Consider the following 26,646-nt stretch of genomic DNA (forward strand, 5'->3'; position numbering starts at 1 on the left):
GACTAAATTGATTTTCTCTCGTTTGCCTGTCTGCTTCAACTTCTTATGTTTCCAGTGTATACTATTAAATTCTACTATAGATGCCACCAGGTGGGTTTATCAACACTTCTGAGAAGGGATCTTCTTGTCTCTACTCCTTCTGACTTCCCTCTGGCTTTCTTCTTTCCTCTAACCATCTCTCTTTTCTTTTACCTGTCTTCTCATATCATTTTAATCTAGTTATTTACAAAATTAAAGAGGCAAAAATGTGTGAATGAAAGCATGACAATGCATATGTATATATAAGTATTACTGCCAAATAATATCAAGCACTGTGCTAAGTGCTAGGATACAAGGATGAATAAAACAGTATTTGCTTTCAAGGAGTTCACAGTTTGGAAGAAAAAAGAGACGGTATCTGAAAATATTTTAATAAACATTTGTGAGGTCTGAGCCTCAGATGTTTCACATTATAGCTTGCAAATGTTTGATAGTAATATTAGACTCCCTATTAGTTTAAGGGACAAGTTGGCATGGTCAGTGATATTTTGAAAGAAGCCGAAGACAGTCTGGCAACCTCCAAGTTAAGCTTCCTGGGTTGAGTATAGTTTAGAAAATGGCAATATACCAGCACAGCTTCAAAGAAGAATAAGCAGTGACAGGCAGGCAGAGAAAAATGAAACAGTGATAATCAGATAACAAAAATATCAATAAGCTTGCCTCCAGTGGCATCATAAGCATCACAGTTAGCTTTCACTGAGTGACTACTATATGCTATTGAGGGCTGTCACGCATTCTATCAGTTAATTTAAACTATGTATAGAAACCATATTTTCTCCATCTCCTAGATGAGGAAATTTTCTCCTAGAGAATTTAAATAACTTTCCCAAGGTCAGAATTTATTTAAGGTACAGAATTTATTTAAACTTGGGAATCATGACAGCAGAAGAGTTACTGCTAGCCACTAATTTTTTTTTTCCCCATCTCCAGCACTAAGAAACCTGGCAACAGAATATGTACTTAAACAGAGAATAATTTCTATTAGGCCATCCATTTTCACGGTCTCAGAATCCCTTGGTCTCGGGACCTCTTGTATAAAAAACATTTTCTCTTAAAAGACAAAGAAGCCCAAAAGGCTTCTGTTTATGTGGGACATCAGTCCGTTCAGTTGCTCGCTCGGTTGTGTCTGACTCTTTGTACCCCCATGGACTGCCGCCCTCCAGCTTCCTCTGTCCATGGAATTTTCCAGGCAGGAATACTGGATCTGGTTTCCATTTTCTACTTCAGGGGATTTTCCCGACCCAGGGATCAAATCCGTGTCTCCTGCACTGCAGGCAGGTTTTTCACCACTGAGGCACAGGCAAAGTGGGACATATTCACTGATAATTACCATATGAGAAATTAAACTTAAGGAATTTTAAAAACACAAGAACTGTCAGAGCTGACATCATCATATAATATGTAGCATTTAGAAACTCCACATCAAACAAAGGAAAGAATAATACTGAAATGGCAAAGTTTTAGTAGTATCAAGAAAATAGTTTTAACCTTTCAACACTCTACAGGAGTCCCAGGGACACCAAGAGGTCCCTAAAACACACTAAGTATACTACTGGATGCAACTATTTACTGTATTTTAAAATAAATCACGAATCCCTCACTACCACTATCTTTTCAGAATCTGGAAACCTTGGTTGAAAATAATTTATTTAAGAGAGAGGACTTATTTCAGAGATGAGGAAAGATTCAGGAAAGTCAAGGGCAGGCCTAAGATCACACAGTTAGTAGCAGATATCTAATCTTATTATACTAATAGAACATTATTTTTGATTTCTGATTACAAAGTATCGCTAGACAAATATTTTGGGAGATAGCTGGTAGTAAGGAAAGCAATTATACAGTAGTGAATAGAGTATTAAAATTCCAAAGATCTCTTGAATAAGCCAGTATTTTCAGTGTTGTGCAAAAAAAGCTAACAGGGCTGGTTTCACTTCTCCATTCATTTATAATGTGCTGCTCACAGGGCTCCTATTGATGAACCAAATCCATGGTCCCTATCAGATTAGCCTAATTAAAAAACTATATTTTCACTTACACTTTCAGACAAGACAGAGTTCAGATTAACAGAGACCAGATTAACCCTTGTACTTAATACCAAAAAAAAAAAAAAGAAACCTAAATGAAATATGTTAAGCAATACTTTTGAGACACTGGACGTGGGCAGTAAAGGACTGTAACCCCTGAGACAGAGGAAACAAGGGGGATCCTAGTATTATTGGGGAGAGGGAAAGGGCAGGGAACAGGGAGAGGAGGAAAAGGAAGAAAGGAAGAAGGAAAAGAAAAAAGAGACCATAACTTAGAACTCTATACATTTTGTAAAAAAATATTAAGACTATTTCTTGTTTCACATGGAACAAGAAAAACTTACCAGCACCAGACCTACACGATGGGGAATGTTAAAGGAAGTTCTTCAATCAAAAAGGAAATAATACCAGTTTAGAAATACAAATTTATACAAAGAACTAAAGCATGTACTCTGGCTACAACGGAACGAAATTAAATATTAATGATAAAAACACCTGCAGATAATCTCCAAATATTACAAATTTAAACATATACTTCTAAATAACCCAAGGGTCAAGGAAGAAATCAATAGGAAAACTGGAACAGAGCAGAACCCTGTACCCCACCCCAAGTACAAAACTGAGAAGTTAATGATTAGAACCAACACAGAATTGTTTTATAGATACTATAACTGCCACTGCAGGAAAAGAGTTAAGTGCATGATAACCAGACTGTAGCCATGACATAGGCTGTTTCATTTTGAGCAGTACTGAATCTATGGCTTGCAAAATTCCAAGACCTGGCCTCAAGAGAATGGGATTAACATTATTGCTCATAATCAATCATCTTTATCTTTTTGAGCATCAAAATAATTGTGATTCACTCTGCCCATATATTTAAGCGGACAACCAAAACTGTCAGCAAAACAGACCCACATTGATACCTTCCACTCTGAGAATACAGTACCTATGTCAGCATGAAGTTACAGAAAATAGACCTTCACCCCTAATTCCATAGAGATGGAATGATGTTCTGACCAGTGGGGATCTGCAAGTGGTCCTTTGCAGGAAACCACCCTCAGCCCCTTTTCTTGTCACTTTAGCAAAGCTGTATTATAACAAACTTTACCAGGCACTCCCCCATGCTCTACTAATCTCCAGTCCAAGCACACCTTTCAAAGCTTTTAGTCACACAATACCTTGCCTAACTTGTGGGTTCTTTCCATAGATTAAAGAAGTAGAAATGAAGAATAAGCAATTAACAGATGACCAGATCGCTTCCCTAGCTTTCCCTTCAGTAATCTCCTGAACAAACTGTGTGAACAAGGTAACATCTAGAGGAAGATCACAAGAAGTCAGTGAGTCTGTAGGCAGTGTGGGGGATGAAAATAACTTTGACCTCCTATCTCAATGATTAACTGAGATTACTTCCCTCCTTCTTCTTTAAAGTTTCACGGCCAAGCAGAACCTTGAGTTGGTTTTTGGGGGATGCTGAGTCTACCATCTATACAGATGGCTGGCATTCTAATTAAAGCCATCTTTCATTTCTTCCATTTTTGAGTATGTAATTGATTTTGTAAATGGAGAATGATGGGACCCTACTCATTTGGTAACAAAATTATAAAGTATTTTTAACTGAATGAAATGAAAATACAAAATGGGAAAAACTGAGGGATACAGGTAACATCATGATCAGAGGAAAATTTATAGTACTAAATGCCTGTTAGAAATCAATGACCACAACTCCCACCTTGGTAAACTAAAAAACAAAAAGCAAACTAAACTCAAAGTAGAGGTAAAGTAGAAGTCAAACATAGTGAAAAGAGAAAAACAATTGAGAAAACCAATGAAACAAAAACAAATTCTTTGATAAAGTCAGTAAAAGAGATACACCTCTAGGCATACTGATCAGGAAAAAAAAGAAACAGTTCACCAAAATCAGAAATGAGGTAGGGATTTTAACTACAGATTCTACAAACACTGTGCCAAGTGGACTCTAAGATGCCCCCCAATATCTGCCTTCTGGTATTCATACCCTTATATAAGCCATTCTTCTTGAGTGTGACTTAACCTATTGACTTGCTTCTAATCAACAGAACATTGCAAAGCGATAGGATGTCATTTCTATAATTAGGCTTCATAATACTGTGCATTCTATCTTGCTAGCAGACCCCTCTGCCCTTGACAGCTTTGATGAAGTAAGCTGCCATGATGGAAAGGCCCAGCTGGCAAGATACTGAAGGCAGCTTCTAGCCAAAATGGAACATTCGTCTTCAACAAACCAAAAGGAACTGAGTCTTACCCAAAAATAGATAATCTCAGAAGGAGACCCTTCCCCAATCAATCTTTCAGATGAGACCCTAGTTCTGGTGAATACTTTGTTTACAGCCTTATAAAAGAGCTTGAAGCAAAGGATCAAGCTAAGCTATACCAATTCATCACCCACAGAAACCATGAATCCATAGAAGTGTACTATTTCAAGCTACTAAGATTGCAGTAATTTGATATTATAGCAAGAGATAAACTAATATAAATATATAAAAGTAAAGAAAATTATTACCTTTATGCCATTAATTCAATTTAGAGGAAATGGACAAATAGATATATTTCTTAAAATACACAAACTAACAAAGTTCACTCAAGAAAAAACTTGAACAGCTCTTATCAATTAATGAAGTTAAAATTAAAAACAATCCTCCAAAGAAAACTCCAGGCCCACGTATCTTCACTGGTAAATTCTGAAAAATATTTGAAGAGGAAATAAGAGCAGTACTACATAAATTCTTTCAAAGAATTAAAATGCAAGTAATATTTCTCAACGCATTCTTTGAGGTATCATTGTGATGCCAAATTCTGGCAGGCAAGACAAAAAAAAAATACTACAGATCAGTATTACTCAAATATAAAAATTCTTATATTTATATTCATTTCAGCAAATTGAATTTAATAATACATAACAGAACAACAATAATAACCTAGAGCTATTTTTCTCAGAATTGCAAGGTTGGCTTAAAATTAAAAATAGTAATCATATAATTTTACACATTAATAAAGAAAATTCATATGATCACCTCAATAGAGGAAAAAAAATTTTAAATAAAGTCCAACATCCATTTTTTATAAATATTCTCAACAAATTAAGAAAAGGAATCTTCCTCAATCTAATATATCATATGAACAAAATCTGTAACTAATATCAAGTTTAATGGTAAAAGACTGATTGTTATCCCAATATATATGGACAGGGCAAAGAAATCACAATCAATTCAAAAAACGGGAAAAATTCAGGTTGGAAAAGAAAAAGTTAAATTCTCATATACAAACAGAAAATCCTTCAGGATGTACAAAAAAAGATACTACAGCCACTGAGTTTAGCAAACTGCAGGATACAAGGTCAATATGCCAAACCTATTATAGCTTTATGTAAGATATGAAAAACTAGAAATTGAAACTTATAACATCAAAAATATTTATTTAGAATTAACTAAATGAAAAATGTACAATATGTGTTCATTGAAAACTATAAACATTACTGAAAGAAATTAGAGCAAGAGAGTTATAACAATAGTCATTGATCAGAAGATTCCACACTGTTAATCAATTCCCGTTAAACTGATGCGAGTCCTTGCAATCCCACCAAAAATCCCAGAAGATTTTTGTAGAAACTGATATGCTGGTTTCAAACTTTTCATTGTCTATGCAATATATCTAAAATAGGAAAAACAATTTTGAAACAAAGTAAGACTGCATGACTTACACTACTTGATATTCATCTGTATTTTAAAGGTACAGTAATCAAGATAATATAGTATTGATGCTAAGGTTAAAAAAAAAATCAATGGAACAGAGAGTCTGGAAATTGATCCTCCCTTACATGGCTAATTGATTTTCAACAGAGATAACGGGAATTCAATGGGGAAAAGGACAATCTTTTCATTGAACACTACCAACAAAAATAAGTTAAGTATATACGTTGTCAAATTTACTATTTATTGAGACTGTTACTATCAAACAATTCATTGGTAATAGGATGCGACAGTAGAAAAAAAAGAAGTACTATATTCTATCCCTTTCTTAAAGATTTATAATTTATAATAAATTCTGAGACACTTAATACCAACAAGGAAATCTAATTTTCTTTTAACTCAATAATATATAAATATATTGGATCATGGAGCTCTGTATTTCCATACTGTTCATTAATAAACTAAGCCCAGTTCAAGAAACTCTGATCTTGTTCAAAAATTTTTGTTTTACATGTTAGGAATTAAGTCCAGAATAAGTAACTCATTTGACCAAGTTTACTCATCAAATGGGAGAAGTCTCTAGATTGAAGATCTCTATTCTTGTATTACAAACCATCTTTGTCATTTGATATGCTCTGGAGGTTTTATAACGAAGTATTGCTTCTATTTTTGTGCTTCTACTCTCCCTTGGCCTTCATGATTATAACTTCTATCATTCTATGGTATCATGCTCTGCTTTCATGTGAAAATGAATGCTCCTTCTGCCCAAGAAACATGGACTGAGCATTTTTGTTTTACCCAACAAATGCCAGTGAAATCTCAATAAATCTTTCATAAATGAAAAAAAGTGGAAGAAAAAATGTGAACAGCCCACAAACTAAAATTTGGACACCCAAGAGAAGACTATAAAATTCCAAACTGGGAAGAAAGACACTGAGGAAAAGTGTTATCTACAAGAGCAAGGTAGGGTTCTTAGGGGAAAAAAAATTCAATAAAATTTTTACAGAGTAAGGACTCAGAAAAATAAACTTAATGAGATTTCATAGTATCACCAATGCAGAAAAGACATTTGGTTCAGGACAGCTGATGCTTCACTGGTTAATCACTAAGTAATTTCCTAAACACTAAGAATATGAACTACTCCATGCAAAATGCTACAGACTGCTTCTGACATAAAACCACATGAAATAATTACTTCACTTGACAGCAAAAAGGATTAAGTATCTATTCAATATGTCAGAGGATATCAGTCCAAGCTTGTTATTCTCAAAATAAAAATGTTAGAATATGCAACAAAAATATATCACACGAGGAACTGATATTAACTGATCATGCTAAATCTTTGACTTTTCTGGAGTCCAAAGACAATTGGGTCTCAGGTAGCATTACTATGAACAAAGCTAGTAGAGATGATGGAATTCCAACTGAATTATTTCAAGTCCTTAAAAGATGATGCTGTTAAAGTGCTGCACTCAATATGCCAGCAAATTTGGAAAACTCAGCAGGTGGCCACAGGACTGGAAAAGGTCAATTTTCATCCCAATCCTAAAGAAAGGCAATGCCAAAGAATGCCCAAACAACTGCACAATTACACTCATCTCACAAACTAGCAAAGTAATGTTCAAAATTCTCCAAGCAAAGCTTCAACAGTACATGAACCAATAACTTCCAGATGTTCAAGCTGGATTTAGAAAAGGCAGAGGAACCAGAGATCAAATTGCCAACATCTGTTGAATCATCAAAAAAGCAAGAGAGTTCCAGAAAAACATCTACTTCTGCTTTGTTGACTATGCCAAAGCCTTTGACTGTGTGGAGCACAACAAACTCTGGAAAATTCTTAGAGATGGGACTACCAGACCACCTTACCTGCCTTCTGAGAAATCTGTGTGCGGTTAGAACCGGATATGGAACGACAGACTGGTTCCAAATTGGGAAAGGAGTATATCAAGGCTGTATATTGTCACCCTGCTTATTTAACTTATATTCAGAGAACATCATGTGAAATGCCAGGCTGGATGAAGCACAAGCTGGAATCAAGACTCCTGGGAGAAATATCAATAACCTCAGATATGCAGATGACACCCCCCTTAAGGCAGAAAGCAGAGAGGAACTGAAAAACCTCTTGATGAAAGTCAAAGAGGAGAGGGAAAAAGCTGGCTTAAAACTCAACATTCAAAAAACCAAGATCATGGCATCCGGCCCCATCACTTCATGGCAAACAGACGGGGAAAGAATGGAAACAGTGACAGACTTTATTTTCTTGGGCTTCAAAATCTCTGCAGATGATGACTACAACCATGAAATTAAAAAACACTTGCTCTTGGAAGAAAAGCTATGACCAACCTAGACAGTATATTAAAAACCAGAGACATTATTCTGCTGACAAAAGTCCATCTACTCAAAGCTCTGCTTTTTCCAGCAGTCATCTATGGATGTGAGAGTTGGACTATAAAGAAAGCTGAGCACTGTAGAATTGATGCTTTTGAACTGTGGTGTTGGTTGGAGAAGACTCTCGAGAGTCCCTTGGACTGCAAGGAGAGCCAACCAGTCAATCCTAAAGGAAACCAGTCCAAATATTCATTGGAAGGACTGATGCTGAAGCTGAAGCTCCAATACTTTGGCCACCTGACGTGAAGAGCTGACTCATTTGAGAAGACCCTGATTCTGGGAAAGATTGAAGGCAGGAAAAGAAGGTGCCAACAGAGGATGAGATGGTTGGATGGCATCACCGACTCAATGGACATGAGTTTGAGCAAGCTCCTGGAGTTGGTGATGGACAGGGAAGCCTGGCGTGCTGCAGTCCATGGGGTCATGAACAGTTGGACGCAACTGAACTGAAGCCTGTGACATACATAAGCTCACTGAAGTCTCATCACTACCTTGTGAGGTAGATAACTTTCAAACAGATTTGAGGAATCATCTGAGGCCTCTTCTTTTAGAATTTACATTCTGTCTTTAAGAATGTAGACTAATAAGAATCTACTTTCAAAGAATCTGGGTTGCCCAATTTTATTTCTCCTAATAATCTCCAAATCCCAAGATGGGTTTTTATGAGACTGAATGTAAAAAGAGGAACACTTACAGACTTTTTAATAAATTACAGACATGTGCCGAATGTTATTCTTTCATTTAATTTTCACACACTTCTTATCCAACAAATCTCACTGCAGATGAGAAATCTGAGATGAGAAATTAAGTTATTTTATCTTTTCCAAGGTCAAATACAGTAGTGATACCAGGAAACAAACTTATCTGACTCATTCCATGGCTTATATTTTTTATGCCTAAAATGTAAATAATATTTTTTCAATAAATAATGATAGTAACCATCATCTCACAGCATCTACTATGTGTCCAAGTCCCAGATAAGTAGTAATAACAACTATTTTGCGGTTTCCCTGGTGGTTCAGACAGTAAAGAACATGCCTACAACGCAGGAGACCCAGGTTTGATCCCTGGGTCAGGAAGATCCTCTGTTGAAGGGAATGGCTACCCACTCCAGTATTCTTGCCTGGAGAATTCCGTGGACAGAGGAACCTTGCAGACCATAGTCCATGGTTCGCAAAGAGTTGGACACGACTGAGTGGCTTTCACTTGGGGTCTCTTTTAAACTATTATAGCCAGTGTGATACGGTCCAAAGGGACAGTAATTTAAAATCATACTACCTGGCTACTAGTCTTGGGTGCTTAGTATTTGTTTAGCTATCTACCTTCTCTGACCCCCAGTTTCTTCACCTCTAAAATGATGACTTTTCAAATGGTTTCTTGATGAGCTGGTATGAAGCTTACAAAAGGTAATATGTGAAAGGTTTTAAGCCATACAGTGACAAATGGTAGTTGTAAATATTGTTATTAATTAAAACAGGCTAAGCAGACCTAAAGATGTATCCTGCCAGAATCTACCCTCCACTATTTTTTCATGAATAAGAAACATCTAAATTTAAAGAAAATAATTAAAAATCTGTCCAAAAAATTACAAAAAGGGACAAAGAAGAGATTCAAAGATTAACTTGTTTTGACTCTCACTTGTTAACTTTAAAGACAACACTGAGATAAAAAAAGAGAGAGAATTATAAAGATCAAACCTGATAAAGATGCTATTTCATAGACAAACAAAGTTAAATGAAACCCACAATGAGATGAGAAACTGACCTGCTAGCCCAAAAGATCTTTGGTAGAACATCTCAACAGACACTGTCCCTGGAAGAATGGCTAAACTGAAAAAACAGAAGGTCTGACTAGCTTAAAAATGGAAAAGTAGAAAATCTGATAGCTATGTGATTTCTTTCACTTTAAATATCCACTAGCAAGAAATTTAAAGGAGTGTATGTCATCTTAATCCAATTTTTTTTCTTAACCGAAAACATTAAGATCATAATTTATAGGCAGGTATTGTTTTGAATAAGACCACGAGTAACAAACAAAATTTTCTCTCATGGGTTTATCTGAACCTAACTTTAAGACACACCTTTTTCTCACCCATAGTTTTCTTCATATTCAGAACATTTAGAAGGAGCAGTTACATAACAAAACAAATTAATGGGAACATAGATGCAATATATAGAAAACACTTACTTTAATTCTCTGTCCCTCCTGTCTTGCTTTGCTATTTAACTGCTTCATCTCGTGTTTTGTACCTGAGATCAAGAGGCATAAAATACTATTTCAAAATTTGTGTGTCCTTTCTAATTACTGCATTTGATCTCATAGTATCTATAAAACCTATACCATTTTCCCATTCAAAAATAAAAACAATTGCAAACAGAAAACAATCTAGAAAAAATATGTGTTCTAAAGGAGAGAACTTCATTACCCATCAATACTGACAAATGGGGGACAATGAGAAAAAAACTATTTTTTTATTCACACAACTAGATTTTTCCATTTATAAGAGAAGCTATTTATCAAAATCAATCTGGTAGTGGTATAACACAACCACAGCTAACTTGTCAAAACCTAAATAAAACACATGGAGTTTAATTCAGGAGTCATCATTCTCTGGGGGGAGTGAGGCTACATGATTTTATATCTTTCTCAGTCACTAACTGTGCCAGTTTCTTTTTCCTTTGTGACATCTCTTCTCTTTCAATTATTTTGTGATCCTAATCTTATTAGCTCAACTTAAGTCTTATTTCATTACAAGTGAGCCTGTAATAACAGTGATTCAGATCATCCAATCTCATGTCACTTTTTCACTCTGAATCCATCCTTCATACCCAATGTACTGATCTTCATAAAACCTTTGTGCCATTCCCTGTGTCAAAGTCCATATTTAATTGGCTCTCTATTCCCCAAAGGATAGACTTTATTTCTTCTACAGAAAGGTTATCTGCCCTATCATACTAATCCCCTACAAAGCAAAGGGTTATTTGGTATTTACTGCATTTGTGATTTTGGTGCCTCTGTAACTTGTGGTGCCATCATTCTATATTTCCGAAAAGTTTTCTTCCTTTCCACCTTATTTGCACAAGTACTGTTTGTCCTACAGTATTCTATTCAAACATTTCCTATTCTAATAAGTCTTTCCTGACCACCCAAAGTAATTTCTCCCTCTCCTGTAATCTCATGGTAATCAATGAAATTACCTTGGTAATTAGTTATTCGTCACCTAATTAAAGCTTCTCACTGAGGCCTTAAAGAGTTAAAGTTCTATAGTTTACTTAAAATAAATATTACTTGTATTACTAATCATATTTCCTGAACTCTAAGATACACATTTATTCACTTAGGACATTTAAAAAAAACTGAGTGCATCCACAAATCTCAGCATGGTAACACTGGGGCACCACAGTAAATGCAAGTTCCAAAAAAGCAGACAACACTGTCATCCTTATTTACAAGGGTAACTCTTATGCCACTGTGCTCTAGCGGAAGAAGAAAACAACGCATTCTCTCTACTCCTAGATATTCCCAAGGCCTCTACTGTCAAATGTAAATTAAGTACACACCAAGTTCTCTCAAAACTGCATCCAGTATAACCCTTTCTGGGGTCAGAATTACCTCTATTTTTTGTTTTTTGTTTTTTTTGAATAGACAGCATATGAGGGGAGCTATGCTTCTGTTGTGCCATCTCTAACTTGCTACCCATCAAACTTTGGAGTGGCTCTTAGCCAAGCTATTCCATATCTATGAAGGAACAGATATTGAATACCTGCTAAGAATGGAGCGAGCACTAAGGAAAATTAAGATCCCTTTAGCCACATCTGGCACAGTCCAGAAGCTGTTAGAGAAGTAACACATAACGAATACAGATAACCTTACGGACTCATTTTAGTATCCACAGAATCTGAAAGCTCTATGTTTATTCTAGCTGAATTTTTAGTTATTTTTGCTTCCCTTAACCCAAGTACCCAATCAATGGATTTGTGTATGATGCTCAGAAGTCTAGAACAACCTCTGAATCTTTGTACCCTAATATTTTCATTTTCTATTAATACCTGATCTGATCAGTCAAGCTGCCTGCCATCCATGTATTCTCCTAATAAGTGATCTGAGAAATGACCACTGATGGTGCTTTTCAAATAAGCTGAACCCTCATATCCCTTCACTGCAACAGGTAGGTAGCACAAGCCACAATACATATTACAGTGAAAGATCTCAAAACATACCACCTATTTATCCCTCAACAGAAAGTTCCTGACATTATTTTGCGCTGAGTCATACACAGCAGCTAAACTAAGTATTTTAAAGCCAACTCATCACCACATAACTGGTTTTCCCCTTCTCCACTAATAGGTTTAAGTCCGGAACTGCAGTAAGGTAGTTATTATTAGTATCCACCCCACCCCATCCCCCCAACAATGAAAAAAAGAAAAAAAGGTTCGAGGCAAAGAGAAGTAACATGTCTAGAGTCATACAGCTAACAAAAAGGAGTGCCAGAAACAAAGCCCAGACATCTTGATTTCAACATTCAAGCTCTTAAACTCTACACTATTCTGTCTTACAAAACACTATACTTGCTAGGCAAATTTTTTTTTAAACAAATCAAATCAGGTCCAATGTCTTCTTTAGCGATAACAGTTGCAGATGCTCTTCTTTTTTCACCTTTGTCCTCTCTCTTCTCCCATTCCTTTAGTAAACAGTGGAAAACTTTAGATAATTCTTTGAGTTGGGAATACTAAGGGGGTCAAAAGTACTAGCACAGAATTTAGAATATGTGAGTTCTAGGCCAGAATCTGTCATTAACTAGGCAAGGTTTCTAGCCAAATCTCATGTGTATTTTGTATCAGCAGCACACATCTCAACCTAGCCAAATCTCAAATTCTGTTAGTTCCCTCATTTAGGAAATAAAAAGACTGGATATAAATAACGAACACACTTTCCAGCTCTGAAAATTCTATGATATTGCAAAATGGGGAGGGAAAAAAAAAAGCAACACACACAACTATTTCATTCTGCAAACCACATTATAAAGAGAAGGTAAACCATGGTGGAAATTTAGCAATTAGAAAAAAATAAGCACACAAATTCTACTCAGTTGAATGATGTTTCTTTTCCAAAACAACCACCATGATGGATTATATGTAATTTGAAAATACTCATGATTAAACAGCCAGCTCTTGGTCACTGATGGTACCTATAAATATAACTTCTATTAGTAGTGACCTATCAGTGAATGCAAACTCTGTATCTTAGGAAAGAGTATCAACAAAAAGACTTCTCTTTCTTATGAGCTCTCTCATAACCCCTAGACAGGATATAAACTCCAATGGTACAACTGCATTCTGAGATCAGTCTAGGTTGGGTAGCAGAGCTTAAGATGGCAGAAAAACCAAGAGGACATGGTCCCTTGGAATTTCCATAAATTAAAATGATCAAACATTTTGAAATAGAATTTGTACATGAGGAAATATAAGCACAAAAACACATAATGAAATATTAGATATCTGGAGAAAATAATAATGCTGATAATAATAGAAGCTTTCATTTATTGTATCAATAAATGAAGTACTTCATAGGTATTATTGCATTCCATCTCTTCTGAAATCCTACAAAGTATGTGTAAGATTACCATAATTACAGACATTAAAGACCTGAACCACAAAGAGGTTATGTAATTTGCCCAGAGTCATGGAGTACAACTCTTTAGAGGCTGTGACCTTAAATAAAATACTTCACTAAGTAGTGTCATCAATTAGGGCAATAATTTGTAAGCACAGAAGAAAAGTCTATTACCATTAATTAATACAACCCCGTACTTCAAGCTTTGCCACCTTAGATCAATTTTGGTTCTTTCCCCTCCAAGAGAGAAGATCTTCAAACACCATCATTAGTATATCTAATGATTCTTCTTCAATTTGATTATGTTCAGCAAACATATAGAGCATTCATTAGGTATAAAGCATTAGGAAGACTAAAACTTTTATATCAAAGCTTGACAGAAGATTTCTGCTTTCTCAAGAAAGAAATTGAAAGGGAAAGGAAATCAATTTTATATCCTTTACAAATCTAAAAGAAAAGTAATTAAGCATGACTGAATCAGAAAACAATTCTTATTCATTACACTTATAATACAGCATATTGCAAATGTATTCACTCATTTAAGTTTGTTACAAATAGATCTAGTTGATAAATTTTGACATATATGAGGTTAGAGTCAACACTTACAGAACACTCACTATGTACCAGACACTGATCTAAGCACTTCTTGCTGTACGTGTATCTCTTTTGATTCTCACAACAATTACCTTATAAAGTAGTTATTATTATTCCCCTTTCACAGATGAGTAAACTGAGGTACAGTGAATTTAAGTAACTTGCCCAGAATCACACATGTAGTAAGTGGCAGAGCTGGGACTCATACCCAGGCAGTCTGGCTCCAGAGTACGTGCTCTTAATCACTGCCTTCAAAGAAGAGGGGAAAAATCTGAAACTAGAATAAATCATTAACACTGTAGAAAATAAGAAAAATCATAATATTCTCTGGCCTTTATACCTGGTTAGAAATGTCAAATATAGAAAACAGTCATTTGCAGGAAAGGATAAAAAATAAGGGAGGGAGCGGACAAACTCATTAATTATACCTCTGCCCATGTCTAAGTTATCTGAGATTAATCACTCCTTCCAGTCTCTGGTGCTTTAAATTCAATCACACCTTCACAAATTTTTGAAACTAGAAGTGCTATTCAATCATCATCATGCTTTTATCTGTTCACGTGCGTGTTTTTGTTCTGCACAGGTTGGGAGGAGGTCAACAGTGCAGAAACCAGAACTCTAATAAAGACAGAGGAGGCTGAGAGAGATTCCACAAATATTGTGTTACTTCCCTTCAAGTGTCTCAAACATGTTCTGTTCCATCTTCACATTTCCTAAGACATGTCTACCATTTCCTCCATAACCATTATTAGGCATGGTGTTTATTTCGGTGTCTGCGTAACAAAAACTCTGCAGTGAATGATGTGCAGTGGGTAGTTTTGATAACCAGAAACTCAACTAATCACTTGTACACTATGAGGCTACTTTTCTGGTGGATTTAGCATAAAACAGGGCAGACACACCAGAAAGAGCTTTACTGCAGTGACCTTTCTTAATTCTGAAAGAATAGGCAGAAGGCTAACACACAGATAAGAAGCTTGTGGCCTCTTAACCATACAATGCCAGTGGAACTCATGCATCAAGTTTACTGGAGCAGAATGGTATCTTCATTAGAATTAAAGTCAGGATCTATTAGGCAAAAAGTATAAACTGCAAAAATTCTCCTTGGAAAGTTGTTAAATAAATATTGAGCTCAACCTTCATGATTTTGCATAGCCAATCTTGTAGCCTAAAATGCATAGTAATACAGTATTAATAGCTTTCAGGTGCCAAATGCTGTTTTACAGTACTGCAAAAAAATTATTCTTTCTTCCTTATAGTTTTGAGTGGGGGAGGGAGGAAAACAGCAACTCAGATAGTTGAATCCATCTAAATTAAAAGTATATGCTTCACAACTCCACCAAACTACTCATTCTGCCATTTTTACAAACCTTTTTATCACAATTTATCACAAAAAGTAAAATTAAAATTTTTTTCCATCAGCAATGTAAAATCAAATTGTTTTTTTAAATGATGTAACTTTTTATGAAGGAAACGTGTTACTTTTACAATTTGGTAAAGTCTAAAAAATCTCATTTATATAATTTCTACAAAGGTACCTAATATTTCACAAAAGTTTAAACTGACTTGCTAATTTTACTCACAATGTGTCAAAACTAGCTTTCAGCCAAAGTCATTATTTATTTCTAAATTTTAAAAACTCAACCTATTAAAATACTCAGTAAGTATTTTGTTCAACTGAAATTTCTATTAACAAACTTATATTCATCTATACTTATGATTAATAAAAACATGGTCAAGATGGTGGAAGATATTTAATAGTAAAACTCAAAAAGTTGAAAATACTCTTAAAAAGGAGTGTTGAAGGCAGATGCAAAGATAACCATAAATGTCTCTCCCTGGTGAGAAGAGTTCAGGAGAAACATAAATGTTTTGAAATTATAAATAAAATTCAACATCTTGACTAACTCAGAATCATGACTAGGATAAATAGAAGAAAGTTACTGGAAGAGTAGATTTTACCAGGAACAAAAAGAAAGAAGGGTAGTAAATCCCTGCTCTATCTGATCACTCAGCAGATCAGTAGGGAAAAAAATGTGTGTGTGTAATATGTGTGTATGTGTGGTTGTATGGGGTATCTTGAGATTAATCTGGATTTTTATAATAGAAAACTACTATAAAAATCAATTTAACTTTTTACTGTACATAATATACAGTGGAAAAAAATTAAGAGTAAAAAACAGCATTTCAATTTGACCTACAGATCAAATAGCAAAAAGAAAAGCAATCTCTAAAGGAAAACTTAATTTCAGGATGATAAAATACATAAATGTTTGGATATATTATCAAGGTCTCTTCTAGAAAGCTTGAAAGTGAAGTAAGGTACAAAGCCACCATTTAATGTATTTTAAGAAATAACATGTTATCACACAGCAACTCAAGGCTTAGAAAGAAAATAATCCAATATTAATTAATAAGTAGCATTGTGTCCTCCAATATATAAAATTCCTACTCAAAATCAAAATAGGAAACTTATATTTCAAATTCACAGTATTACTCAAAAAATAAAAAACTTTTAAAGGTGGAAGGAAATTTGGACACCAGCCAGTTTATCCACAGATAAAATACCACGCCTAAGATTAAGCAGCAAGTTCAAAGCAGCGTCAGTAGGAGATCCTATAATACCCAAGACAGTGCTGTTTACACCACAACCCAGCTTTCACAGCACTGATACCAGAAAAGGAAACCCTAAAACCCATGTTCAACAGTCTCTCTCTCTCTCTCTAGTTATTTGGATTCCACTTGGATATTCCAGTTCTTCTCCAAAGTATTTAAAATAAATTAAACACTTACAGCCAAACAAAACAGTAAAACCACATACTTTAATAAGTATTTTCATCCAGCCTTTTTCAATGCAAAACAGGGTAACCCATATGGAGACTATGAATTCCAATCACATTATTCAGGTTATCTTCCACTTATAGCAGTCTACTTCTGGAGTTAAGTACCCATAAATTTTGTGCTTGTCTATTATCTCTAGGTTAATTCTGAGGGAAATAAACAGTTCATCATTTTTCAAAGTATGACTTTTTAGAAAAGGCATCTCTTCACCTCAGCCATTTACTACAGAATCTGGAAGCACAGCACTTAATTTTACTGTCAACTCTTTGGTCTACTTTTCACTCTCAGTCTCATCTTTTAAAGTTCTGGGGGTTTTTGGGTTTTTGTTTGTTTGTTTTTTTAATTGTTGGAAAAGGCTCTAACCTTTTCCCCTTTCATTGTGTAGAATGTTAATTTGGTCGCCAAGTTGGTACTTAGAGCTCTCAAAACAAATAAATACAAGAAGAAAAATGACGATGTTTGGAGAATACTTAGTGAGGCATTCCAAGCTCTTCCAACTTTAGTAAAAGGTAATTATAAGTAGTTAAGGTGTAGAAATAATACCAAAAATAATTCTTTTTTTGTAGGAGACAAAATAAACTCCCAAAGTGTGACAGTTAATGGAAAGAAGTAAAGCTACTGTGAAGGTACTGGGTATTCTAATATACTCCCATAAAATAAGATAATCTTCAACTTCTCTTAAAATATAGAACTCATATATGAAAGAACTTACTTATTCTGCCAAATTATCTTTATAGTTTTAATCAAGGGTTAATGAGCAAACTTACTCTAGATGAGTCGTAAGAAGGACTTGGTTGACCACTTGTTCCCCAAGATGTTGTACCTCCTCGTTCATCCATACCTAAGGAGAGGAGAAAGTACACAACATAAATCCAAGAGGATACTATGATAGGTTTTGTTTGGTACAGCAGAGACTACAATTCAATGAGTGGTACCTGCATTTGATTGGAACTGTATGTGTATCAATCTTTGTCTCAGAAATCTGCAGAAATAAGTCATTTAGGAGTATCTTTATCACTGCTGTATACAATGCTCTAGAGTTTCCCTGGTGGCTCAAATGGTAAAGAATCCACTTGCAATGCAAGAGACCCAAGTTCAATCCCTGGGTCGGGAAGATCTCCTGGAGAAGGGAATGGCAATTCACTCCAGTATTCTTGCCTGGAGAATCCTATGGACAGAGGAGCCTAGAGGGCTACTGTCCATGAGGTAGCAGAGTTGGACACGACTGAGTGACTAAGCATGCATGCACATACACACTCACACATACAGCTCTATATACACTGCAGAATTTTAGATCCAATATAGGTCTTTGGACACTTTCAAACAAAGCATATCGGTCTCTCCACCTGTGTCTGCATCCATTCTAACAGTAGATGAAATCTCACTTTCAAAGTTTAGCACTGCCTCCATGAAAATATGAAGTCAATAAAGGTTATAAAATGAAGCAAGTTAAACAATTGCTCAAGTTAATAAACTGGTTTCTATCAAAGCACTGAGTATTCTTAACTGAAGACATCAAACTAAATCAAACTATATCAAACCGTATCATATCAACATTAAAGATATTAAAATGATGTGACAACTTGTCCTAAAAAAATCTGCCCAAAATCTGATCCTAAATGAGTAGATCCACTCTTAGTAAAAGTACAAAGGAAAACTCTATGTGAGAAGGATAAGTTACCATGAACAACAGAACAATTCACTGTTCTTCTTAATAGACCTTCTGAAGTTTTGGTGCCATTATTTTCATCTTCCAACCAATCTCCAGAAAAAGCCAAAAGAGCTGGAGATCTCTCAATCTAGCCATTTATCCCTTTTCTGTTTTGAGAACAGTCTTTCTTATCCTCGACACTTTCCCAATCCTTTCTGACCTTCTTTCTAGGGTGAAATACAAATGCTTGGCTTTTTTTGCTTCATTCTTGCATGAGAAACTCTAGATGTTACAAAGACAGCTTTTTATTAAGTTTAGAACCTCTTTTTCTTAAAAAAAGAAAAAAATCCTTGATGTCTTCTGTGATTTAGATGAGAAGTAGTCTGAACTAAGTTAAATAGTACAAATCCTCCCATAACTAGCCACAAGCCCCAAGGCTCTTTCATACGGACAAAACTCATTTAAGTACTAGGTGACAACAGGAAGGAAAGGAAGTCAGTACCCAAAGTGGAATACACTACTAATTCAGGTAATAGGACCCTAATTTATTGTTTTTATGATTCTGTACTTCATCAAAAGCAGTACAGAGAAAAGATGGGTACTACTACAAATAGCATACCAGACATAATTTCAAATGAAAAAGCAGCTCTGAAAACATACAGACTACATGTAGGGGGGAAAAAAAAAAGGGTCCTGTTCATTCTTGGAGAATTCTCATTAAAATTCTAGATTTAAAAAAGATTCTACAACTTCATGTAAAGAATATCAAGAATATTCTTTATATGAGAATAAAGAATACAAGAATATCATGTAAAAACACACTCTGTTACCATCTTTTCAGTATCCGTTTATCGTGATCTATTTTCCAAACATTTTAGATACGATTCCAATCAGACTCAATCTAAGACAAAGACTACTACTGATCTATAAAATTCATTAATATAAAACTACTTATGAAATTGTATGTAACTTTAGGAAAGTTTTATTTTAAAAGATCATACTTTCTATTTGTAACTTTTTTCTGTATGTGTTACAATTTTTAAAATATCATATAGCCAAAGTAAAATGTGAAAGTAAATTAGTTCCTAAAAACAGGTTCTCAAATATTTGTACACCCATAACTCACAGGAGCATTATTTACAATAGCCAAAATGTGGAAGCAAGTTCAACATCATTGACAGATGTATGGATAAACAAAATGTGGTATATACATACAATATAATATTATTCAGCTTTAAAAAGAAGGGAAATCCTTACATATGCTATAACCTGAGGACACTGTGTTAAGTGAAATAAGCCAATCACAAACGGACAAGTACGGTTTGGTTTCACTTACATAAGATACCTAGAGCAAACAAATCGATAGAAACAGAAAACAGACTGGTGGGCCTGGAGGTGGGATGATTTCCACTGAACATTTAGAACATACAACACAAACTTATTTTGATGATCCTATTCTAATGAAAATAATTCATTTTATGATTCTGAACTGTCTTTTATCAAATAATTAAATATGAGGGCTATGTGTTATTTTCAATACACTTATTTTTAAAAAATAGGAAAAATAGGTGCCTGCTATTGGAAACATCTTAGACAAAATGTTAAAGTGATAAGTAAGATTTTGAGAAAACACATACTTAATTTTCATCACGTGACACTACTTACTCAACATGTAAGAAGAGCAAAGATTAAACTTAAAAATGGTAATTAGTTAAGCCACGAACTAAAGAGTACTACATAACGGTGATACTAGGCATGTAGGGGACTCAAAAGATGCTATAGAATTTAAAGGATCGGGTAGGGTTTAAACTTAGAGCTCTATAGCTTTATTGTTAAATGTATCCAGACTCTGAGTAGAAGAAGGTCGTGGCTGGCACTGACAAAGCAAGAGTCATCCTTTAGCACAATGACTCCTTTCTGCTGAAGACAATGGCTGTACAAACTGAAATATGACAGGAATAATAAACTTTCCAAAGCATCAGCCATAAGACCAAGGTAACCAGGAACAAAGAAATTAAACACAGAAAACAAACAACAGAGAAATTGATCAAAATCTGAAAAATTATTTATCAACAAGAAAATATAGCATAGTTGCAATACAGTAATTAGAAGGGAAACATTTCTATTACGATACGCCTGACCACCACTGCCATATATTTTTCTTTCCTTCCTATTTCTAGCCTACACATGCCAATTCAACAAATTTTGATATACTAGTGCCTCAACTGACAGATTAAAATGGTAGATGCAACAGAAAATTTAGCAATAATTAAGTAGAAATACTTCTTGAGTTTTGCTTAACTTTTTAATTAACTTATTCTATTTCTATTCAACAAAATTAAAAAGATTAACCAATAATTTAACTAATGTAGAGATTTAAATGCCACTTTTCTTTTTTTTTTTTCACTTTTCTTTTTTTATCTTTTATATACAGAATCTAAGTACCTGCTTTTCTGTATGGAACCAATTAAAATCCAATATAAAAATAAATAAATAAATAAAAATAAAATCCAATATATAAAAGGCATACTATTTTATTTAATATTTTCCAATAAAGAGAAAACATTAAATTTAGACCCTGTATCTAAAAATACTGGTTTGTGAATTAAATGAAACAAACTGCTTCCTTCTTTTGTAAAACATTCAACATGAAAAGTAATTGAAAGCAAATCATAAATTACTATACATACAGGCACTTCCCTAAGAAGTGGGCCTGGGCCTTCTGGCCTGGGAACCTGAAGAAGGAATAAAAGGTGTAACCAAGGTTTTGAGATGTCAGAGAGCAACACTCATAAGGAGAAAGTAACGCATCTAGCATTAATTTCGTTTCTATGAAGGACTCAGATACTAGTCTGCTTGCTTCTCCACTCCACCACCATTTTTGACTTGAAAGTATTCCCTTTCTTGAGTCAATATAAGTTTATGTCACAGCTTCTATCCCACTCCTTTCATTTTCCTAGCGCAGAGTATTAGAGACTTCTCTAGGTTTTTAACAATGAGCAAAAACTGGAAATGAGTTTTTTTTAATTAATTAGTGACTTATTTTATATACTCTATATGCCTGTTTCCCATCTCACCACCCCATCTGGGCCTCCAGAGGCTCAAACAGTACATAGTTTGTACATAAAGCATTATTCAAGGTTTAGTGAGTCTCAGACAAGAACTGCCTGGAGGTAAAAGAGGTGAATGACAAGTAGAGCTGCTGACCAGCTCCTTCTTTCCCACCTGCCACCACCAGACCTATCACCAGAGACTCTGCCACCCTAGACTGCAAGGAGGGTAAAGGGAGAAACAGGTCTAGATGTGGAAAATATTTCAGGTACTGGTGGGGAGTCTAGAGCGCAGAGGAGGACTGAAAGGGAAAGGAGTGCAATACAAAGAATATCCTTGCAGCAAAGCTATAAGAAGTCAACACAGCCACTTTGCCTGGTATTATGTCAGAGCTCATCCTTGTGGAAAAGGGACATATATAAAGTAGGGAGGAAGGGCACAGGGGATGATCGTATACTTTTCTGTCTCAGTCACACATACACAGAGCCTTTAATAGCACTGAAATCAAGTTTTTATTCTGGCAAATAAAACGTACTTCAAAAATACCAAATCCAAACACTGTTATAAATAAGGAAAAGATAATATACTTTTGTAGGATTGCCATCTGCTATAGGGTGATTCAATAGATGATTTGATAAAAGAAATCTGACTAGAGATAGCTATGTCAGATAACCAAAGCCATGGATGTATCTGTTCAGTAGTTTCTTCACTCAATTTTATATGCAGAGTAATGATATTCCTTTAGATCAGACTCAAAGGCTGCAATCAATTCTAAAATAATATACACCTAAAAACCTACCATCATTTTTTATTATATTTTTTCAAATTTTAGATACTTGTGAAGTAAATCTACTGATATGTTTGTCCAGAAACTCACTGTGAAACAGAATCAACTAGACTATAAAAGCAAATCCTTTGATTTTATGCTACACATGCATGAAAAACAAATAAGACAGAAAAGCTATGGAAATGTAGAAATTGTAAGGATATTTAGAGAAGACCTTCTGCTTCATAGGCATACACATGGCTTACAGAAGCTTTTATTTTACTAATAAAAACTTGAGCTTCTGTACAATGAATTGTCATATTAGAAAGTTTGATTCTTTTTAAAGTATGCAAGAGGGCTTCCCTGGTGGCTCAGTGGTAAAAAATTCACCCGCCAATGCAGGAGACATGGGTTTGATCCCTGGTCCAGGAAGATCCCATAGGCCAAGGAGCAGCTAAGGCCATAAGCCACAACTATTGAGCCCGTGCTCCACGCTGTGCTGGAGAGCTCAGAACCTTCCTGCGCTCCAGAGCTCAGGACTTGCAACTGCTGAGCCCCTGCGCCCCAACTGCTGAAGCCTGCGTGCTCCAGAGCCTGTGCTCCACGGTAAGAGACGCCACTGCAGTGAGAAGCCAGGGCACTACAGTTAGAGCAGCCTCTACTCGCTGGAACTAGAGAAAAGCCCATGCAGCAACGAAGACCCAAGCACAGCCAAAAACTAATAAAACATGCAGGAAAATAAGATCAGTAAAAAGATTTGAAGGAATGATCTTTTCAGCTCATCTTTAGAATTTAATCACAATTTCTGTTTGGTATTGATGAGAACAAAGATTTACAAGTAGGGATATTCTAGTGCCAAAGTATACTAGAATAAGATAATTAAGCATGACTGATTTCAGTAAAATGACTTATTTTGAAAATAACTTCCAAATAGTGATTTTTGCTATGCTATTTTTATTAGCCACATCATTCTATATAAATGTCCCATAAATATACAATTAAACAGGACATTAACAGCTATTTAATCAATGACGTAAGAGTAGAAGATCAAAAGGCAGGTCTATCTGTATAGGAAAAATAAACTGCCTAATGCCCAGAGGTTGAAAGAAACTAAGTTTTCAGAGGGCAAGCAAGTATTTTGTACCAACTTTAGAACTATCTAGTGACCTGATAGACTGAGGATTTGCTCTGATGGTCTAAAGAGCCATTCTAACCCTGACAAAGATCTTGAGCCATCTCCAAACCTCCTCTAAACTAGCTGGCTGTCAAATTTCTGGAAACAAGGCCCTCTCAGTGCATCTGAGAAGCAACTGTGGTACTCCTCTGTAGTCTCAACAATGAAGCCCTGCACCTAAACAACAATAACAGATATTTTCTTCCATAGAGGCACAACAGAAGTCTACTCAAAAAAGGCCCAATGCCTCTTTTCCAACTCTGGATAAGTCTCAGCCAAAAATGTCCCTATTCAGTTCCTCAATGATACAATCCCATTAGATTTACCTTGTAAACAATTCCAAAATCTGACTCACTGTTTTTAACACAATCATCTTAGTCTAAGTCACCATTCTCTACCTGTATCACAGTAACTGCATCTTGAAAAGTCTCCCTGTTTCTTGGCCCTGCAACAGTCTATATTCTCTACATAGGAACTAGAACAACCTTTTCAAAACAACTCAAATTCTGTCAATCCTATATTCAAAATTGACTCATCTCATTCAGTATTAAATCCACTGGTCAACAATGTTTCATGGTTTCCACCTCCCACCTCTCTGACTTCATCTCCTACTATTCATTCTCTCAGATCATTCTTTTTCTTCAACTACATGGATCTCTATTTTTGCAAACACATCAAGCATGCTCTCTCCTTAGGGCCTTGCCACTTGCTCTTTCCTCTTCATAAAATGCTTCCCCAGATATCTGAATGGTCTGTTCCCCGAAATTTCCTTCAGGTCTCTCTGTTCAAATGTCATTACTATGGAGGGACATTACAGTCTGGGTTTTCCCCCCAGGACACTGAAAGCTCCATGAAAACAAAGGACTAGTCTATTTTATTCAGTGTTTCATGTTTGGTGCCTGGAACAATGCCTGACACACAGTAAAAGTGAAGTCACTCAGTCGTGTCCAACTCTTTGCAACCCCATGGACTACAGCCTACAAGGTTCCTCCGTCCATGGGACTTAACAGGCAAGAATACTGGAGTGGGTTGCCATTTCCTTCTCCAGGAGATCTTCCCAACCCTGGGATTGAATCTGGGTCTCCCGCATTATAGGCAGATGCTTTATCGTCTGAGCCACCAGGGAAGTTCGACACATAGTAATCACTAACAAACATTTGTGGAAGAAATAAATGTACCAAGTAGAATAATCAGTTTAATAAAAGTGGGGGTGAAACTGGTTCCCTATTTGTTAGCTTATCATTCTTAATTAGACAATAATCAAAACCAATATTCTAAATATTTACATTGAACAGTAGTTTGAAAATAACAGTAAGAAGCAATTAGGCTATAAATGACTCTATGAACTAGACAGTAACTAACCCCAAAGAACAAAAATTATTTTAAAAGTTATAGAGAAACCTAAATCCTTATTAGGCTTGGTAGCTAAACAACACACAGACATTAAATATCACAGCTTTGAAATGAGCTCATCATATGTCCTTTGAAAAATCATTTTGTATTCATGATAGTACTGACTAAAGTATATTGTTACAAAAGGAAGTCTAAATAAAAACTATTCCCAGAAGTTTCATAGTCAGCATGATGGTGAGACATTTACAAATGTGGTTAGAAATGTAGTGATTCTCTTAAACTTGCTAACACATCTTTCATATTCCCTTAACCAGTTACTCACTGTATTAATTTCTACCTCGGCAATATTTTAAGTAACTATCCCTTGTTCTCACGTATACAGTGCGCTGGTTCAGATCCTATATACTGCCTATTCTCCTAGTATGTTCCGTTCCAATCCAGTTAACATTGCCAGCACACTTACCTTGCCATAAACATAAGCTGGATCACATCCATTCACTTTTCAAATATGATCCTCTGTTGCCTCAGAAATAACACTCACACTCCTGAGTATGGCATGCTTCAAAGTGGCCTCAATTCACTTTTTCAGCTTCAATACATACTGTATCCCTCAGAAAACTCAATGCTCCAGCCTCACCAAGACATTAATCACTCCCCAAATGTACAGTAACTTGTCACACATTTATTTTCTACTCCTATTGTTTCCAAGTCCTAGAATACTCTCCCTTACCTTTTCTCTCACTTACTGAATTTCTAATTCTAAATCAGTCTAAGATCAAATGTCCCCTCCTCTGTGAAGTGTTCTCCATCAACTAAGTCAAAATTAATCACACTTCTTCAGAAAACAATTTGTACTTATTTTGTCTTCAACATTGATAGCCGTTTTTCATGAATACCCTACCAATAAAACTTTGTAACAGGAACATACCTTGCTCATCTCTATGTACTTCTGGTACTTTGCAGAAGTGTGGCAATTTGCATTCAAATGTCTACTAACTGATTAAGGAATATATAAAATCAGAGTATTCACATAACAGTCTGTCATTAAGAATTCAGTAACTAAAGATGGGTTAAAAAAAATTCAATATAGAAGAGGGATGTGTAACAATCTAAGTAGCTCTTCAAGAATTAGTAAAATAATATTATTTTTAAAGTATTATTTTTTAAAGCAGACTGCACATATGCTAGAAGAAATCTCAAAACTGAACTAGTGAGTTCAGCTTCCAACATGATACACTAAGCTCTGAAAGACAGCTACTATAAATTCCCAGAAAAAATATAAAAATTAAACAAACTACCTAAAGGCTCCACCTTAAGAGTAAACCTAACAGGTCTACCAAGAGAATGAACAAAACTTGGCTGATTTTGGATGGAAACGAGACTGAATTTTTCCTTTTAACAGCTTTTATATCAGTTTCCCTAAAACT

The 26,646-nt window shown here is 35.3% G+C and overlaps 1 protein-coding gene across 8 annotated transcripts in view; it reads right to left on the minus strand.

Moving 5' to 3' along the window:
* Positions 1-26,646, minus strand: part of TCF12 (transcription factor 12) — a 392,318-nt gene that overhangs the window by 220,184 nt on the left and 145,488 nt on the right. For 7 of the 8 annotated variants that reach the window (XM_043471865.1, XM_043471864.1, XM_043471862.1 and 4 more), the window contains exon 4: positions 17,992-18,065. In XM_043471865.1, the coding sequence (XP_043327800.1) occupies positions 17,992-18,065 (74 nt within the window). Of the gene's footprint in view, positions 1-10,363; positions 10,426-17,991; positions 18,066-26,646 lie in introns of all 8 variants that reach the window. The other variant, XM_043471869.1, reaches the window with a different exon arrangement.

Source organism: Cervus canadensis, chromosome 6 (assembly GCF_019320065.1).
Source record: "Cervus canadensis isolate Bull #8, Minnesota chromosome 6, ASM1932006v1, whole genome shotgun sequence".
NCBI lineage: Eukaryota > Metazoa > Chordata > Mammalia > Artiodactyla > Cervidae > Cervus > Cervus canadensis.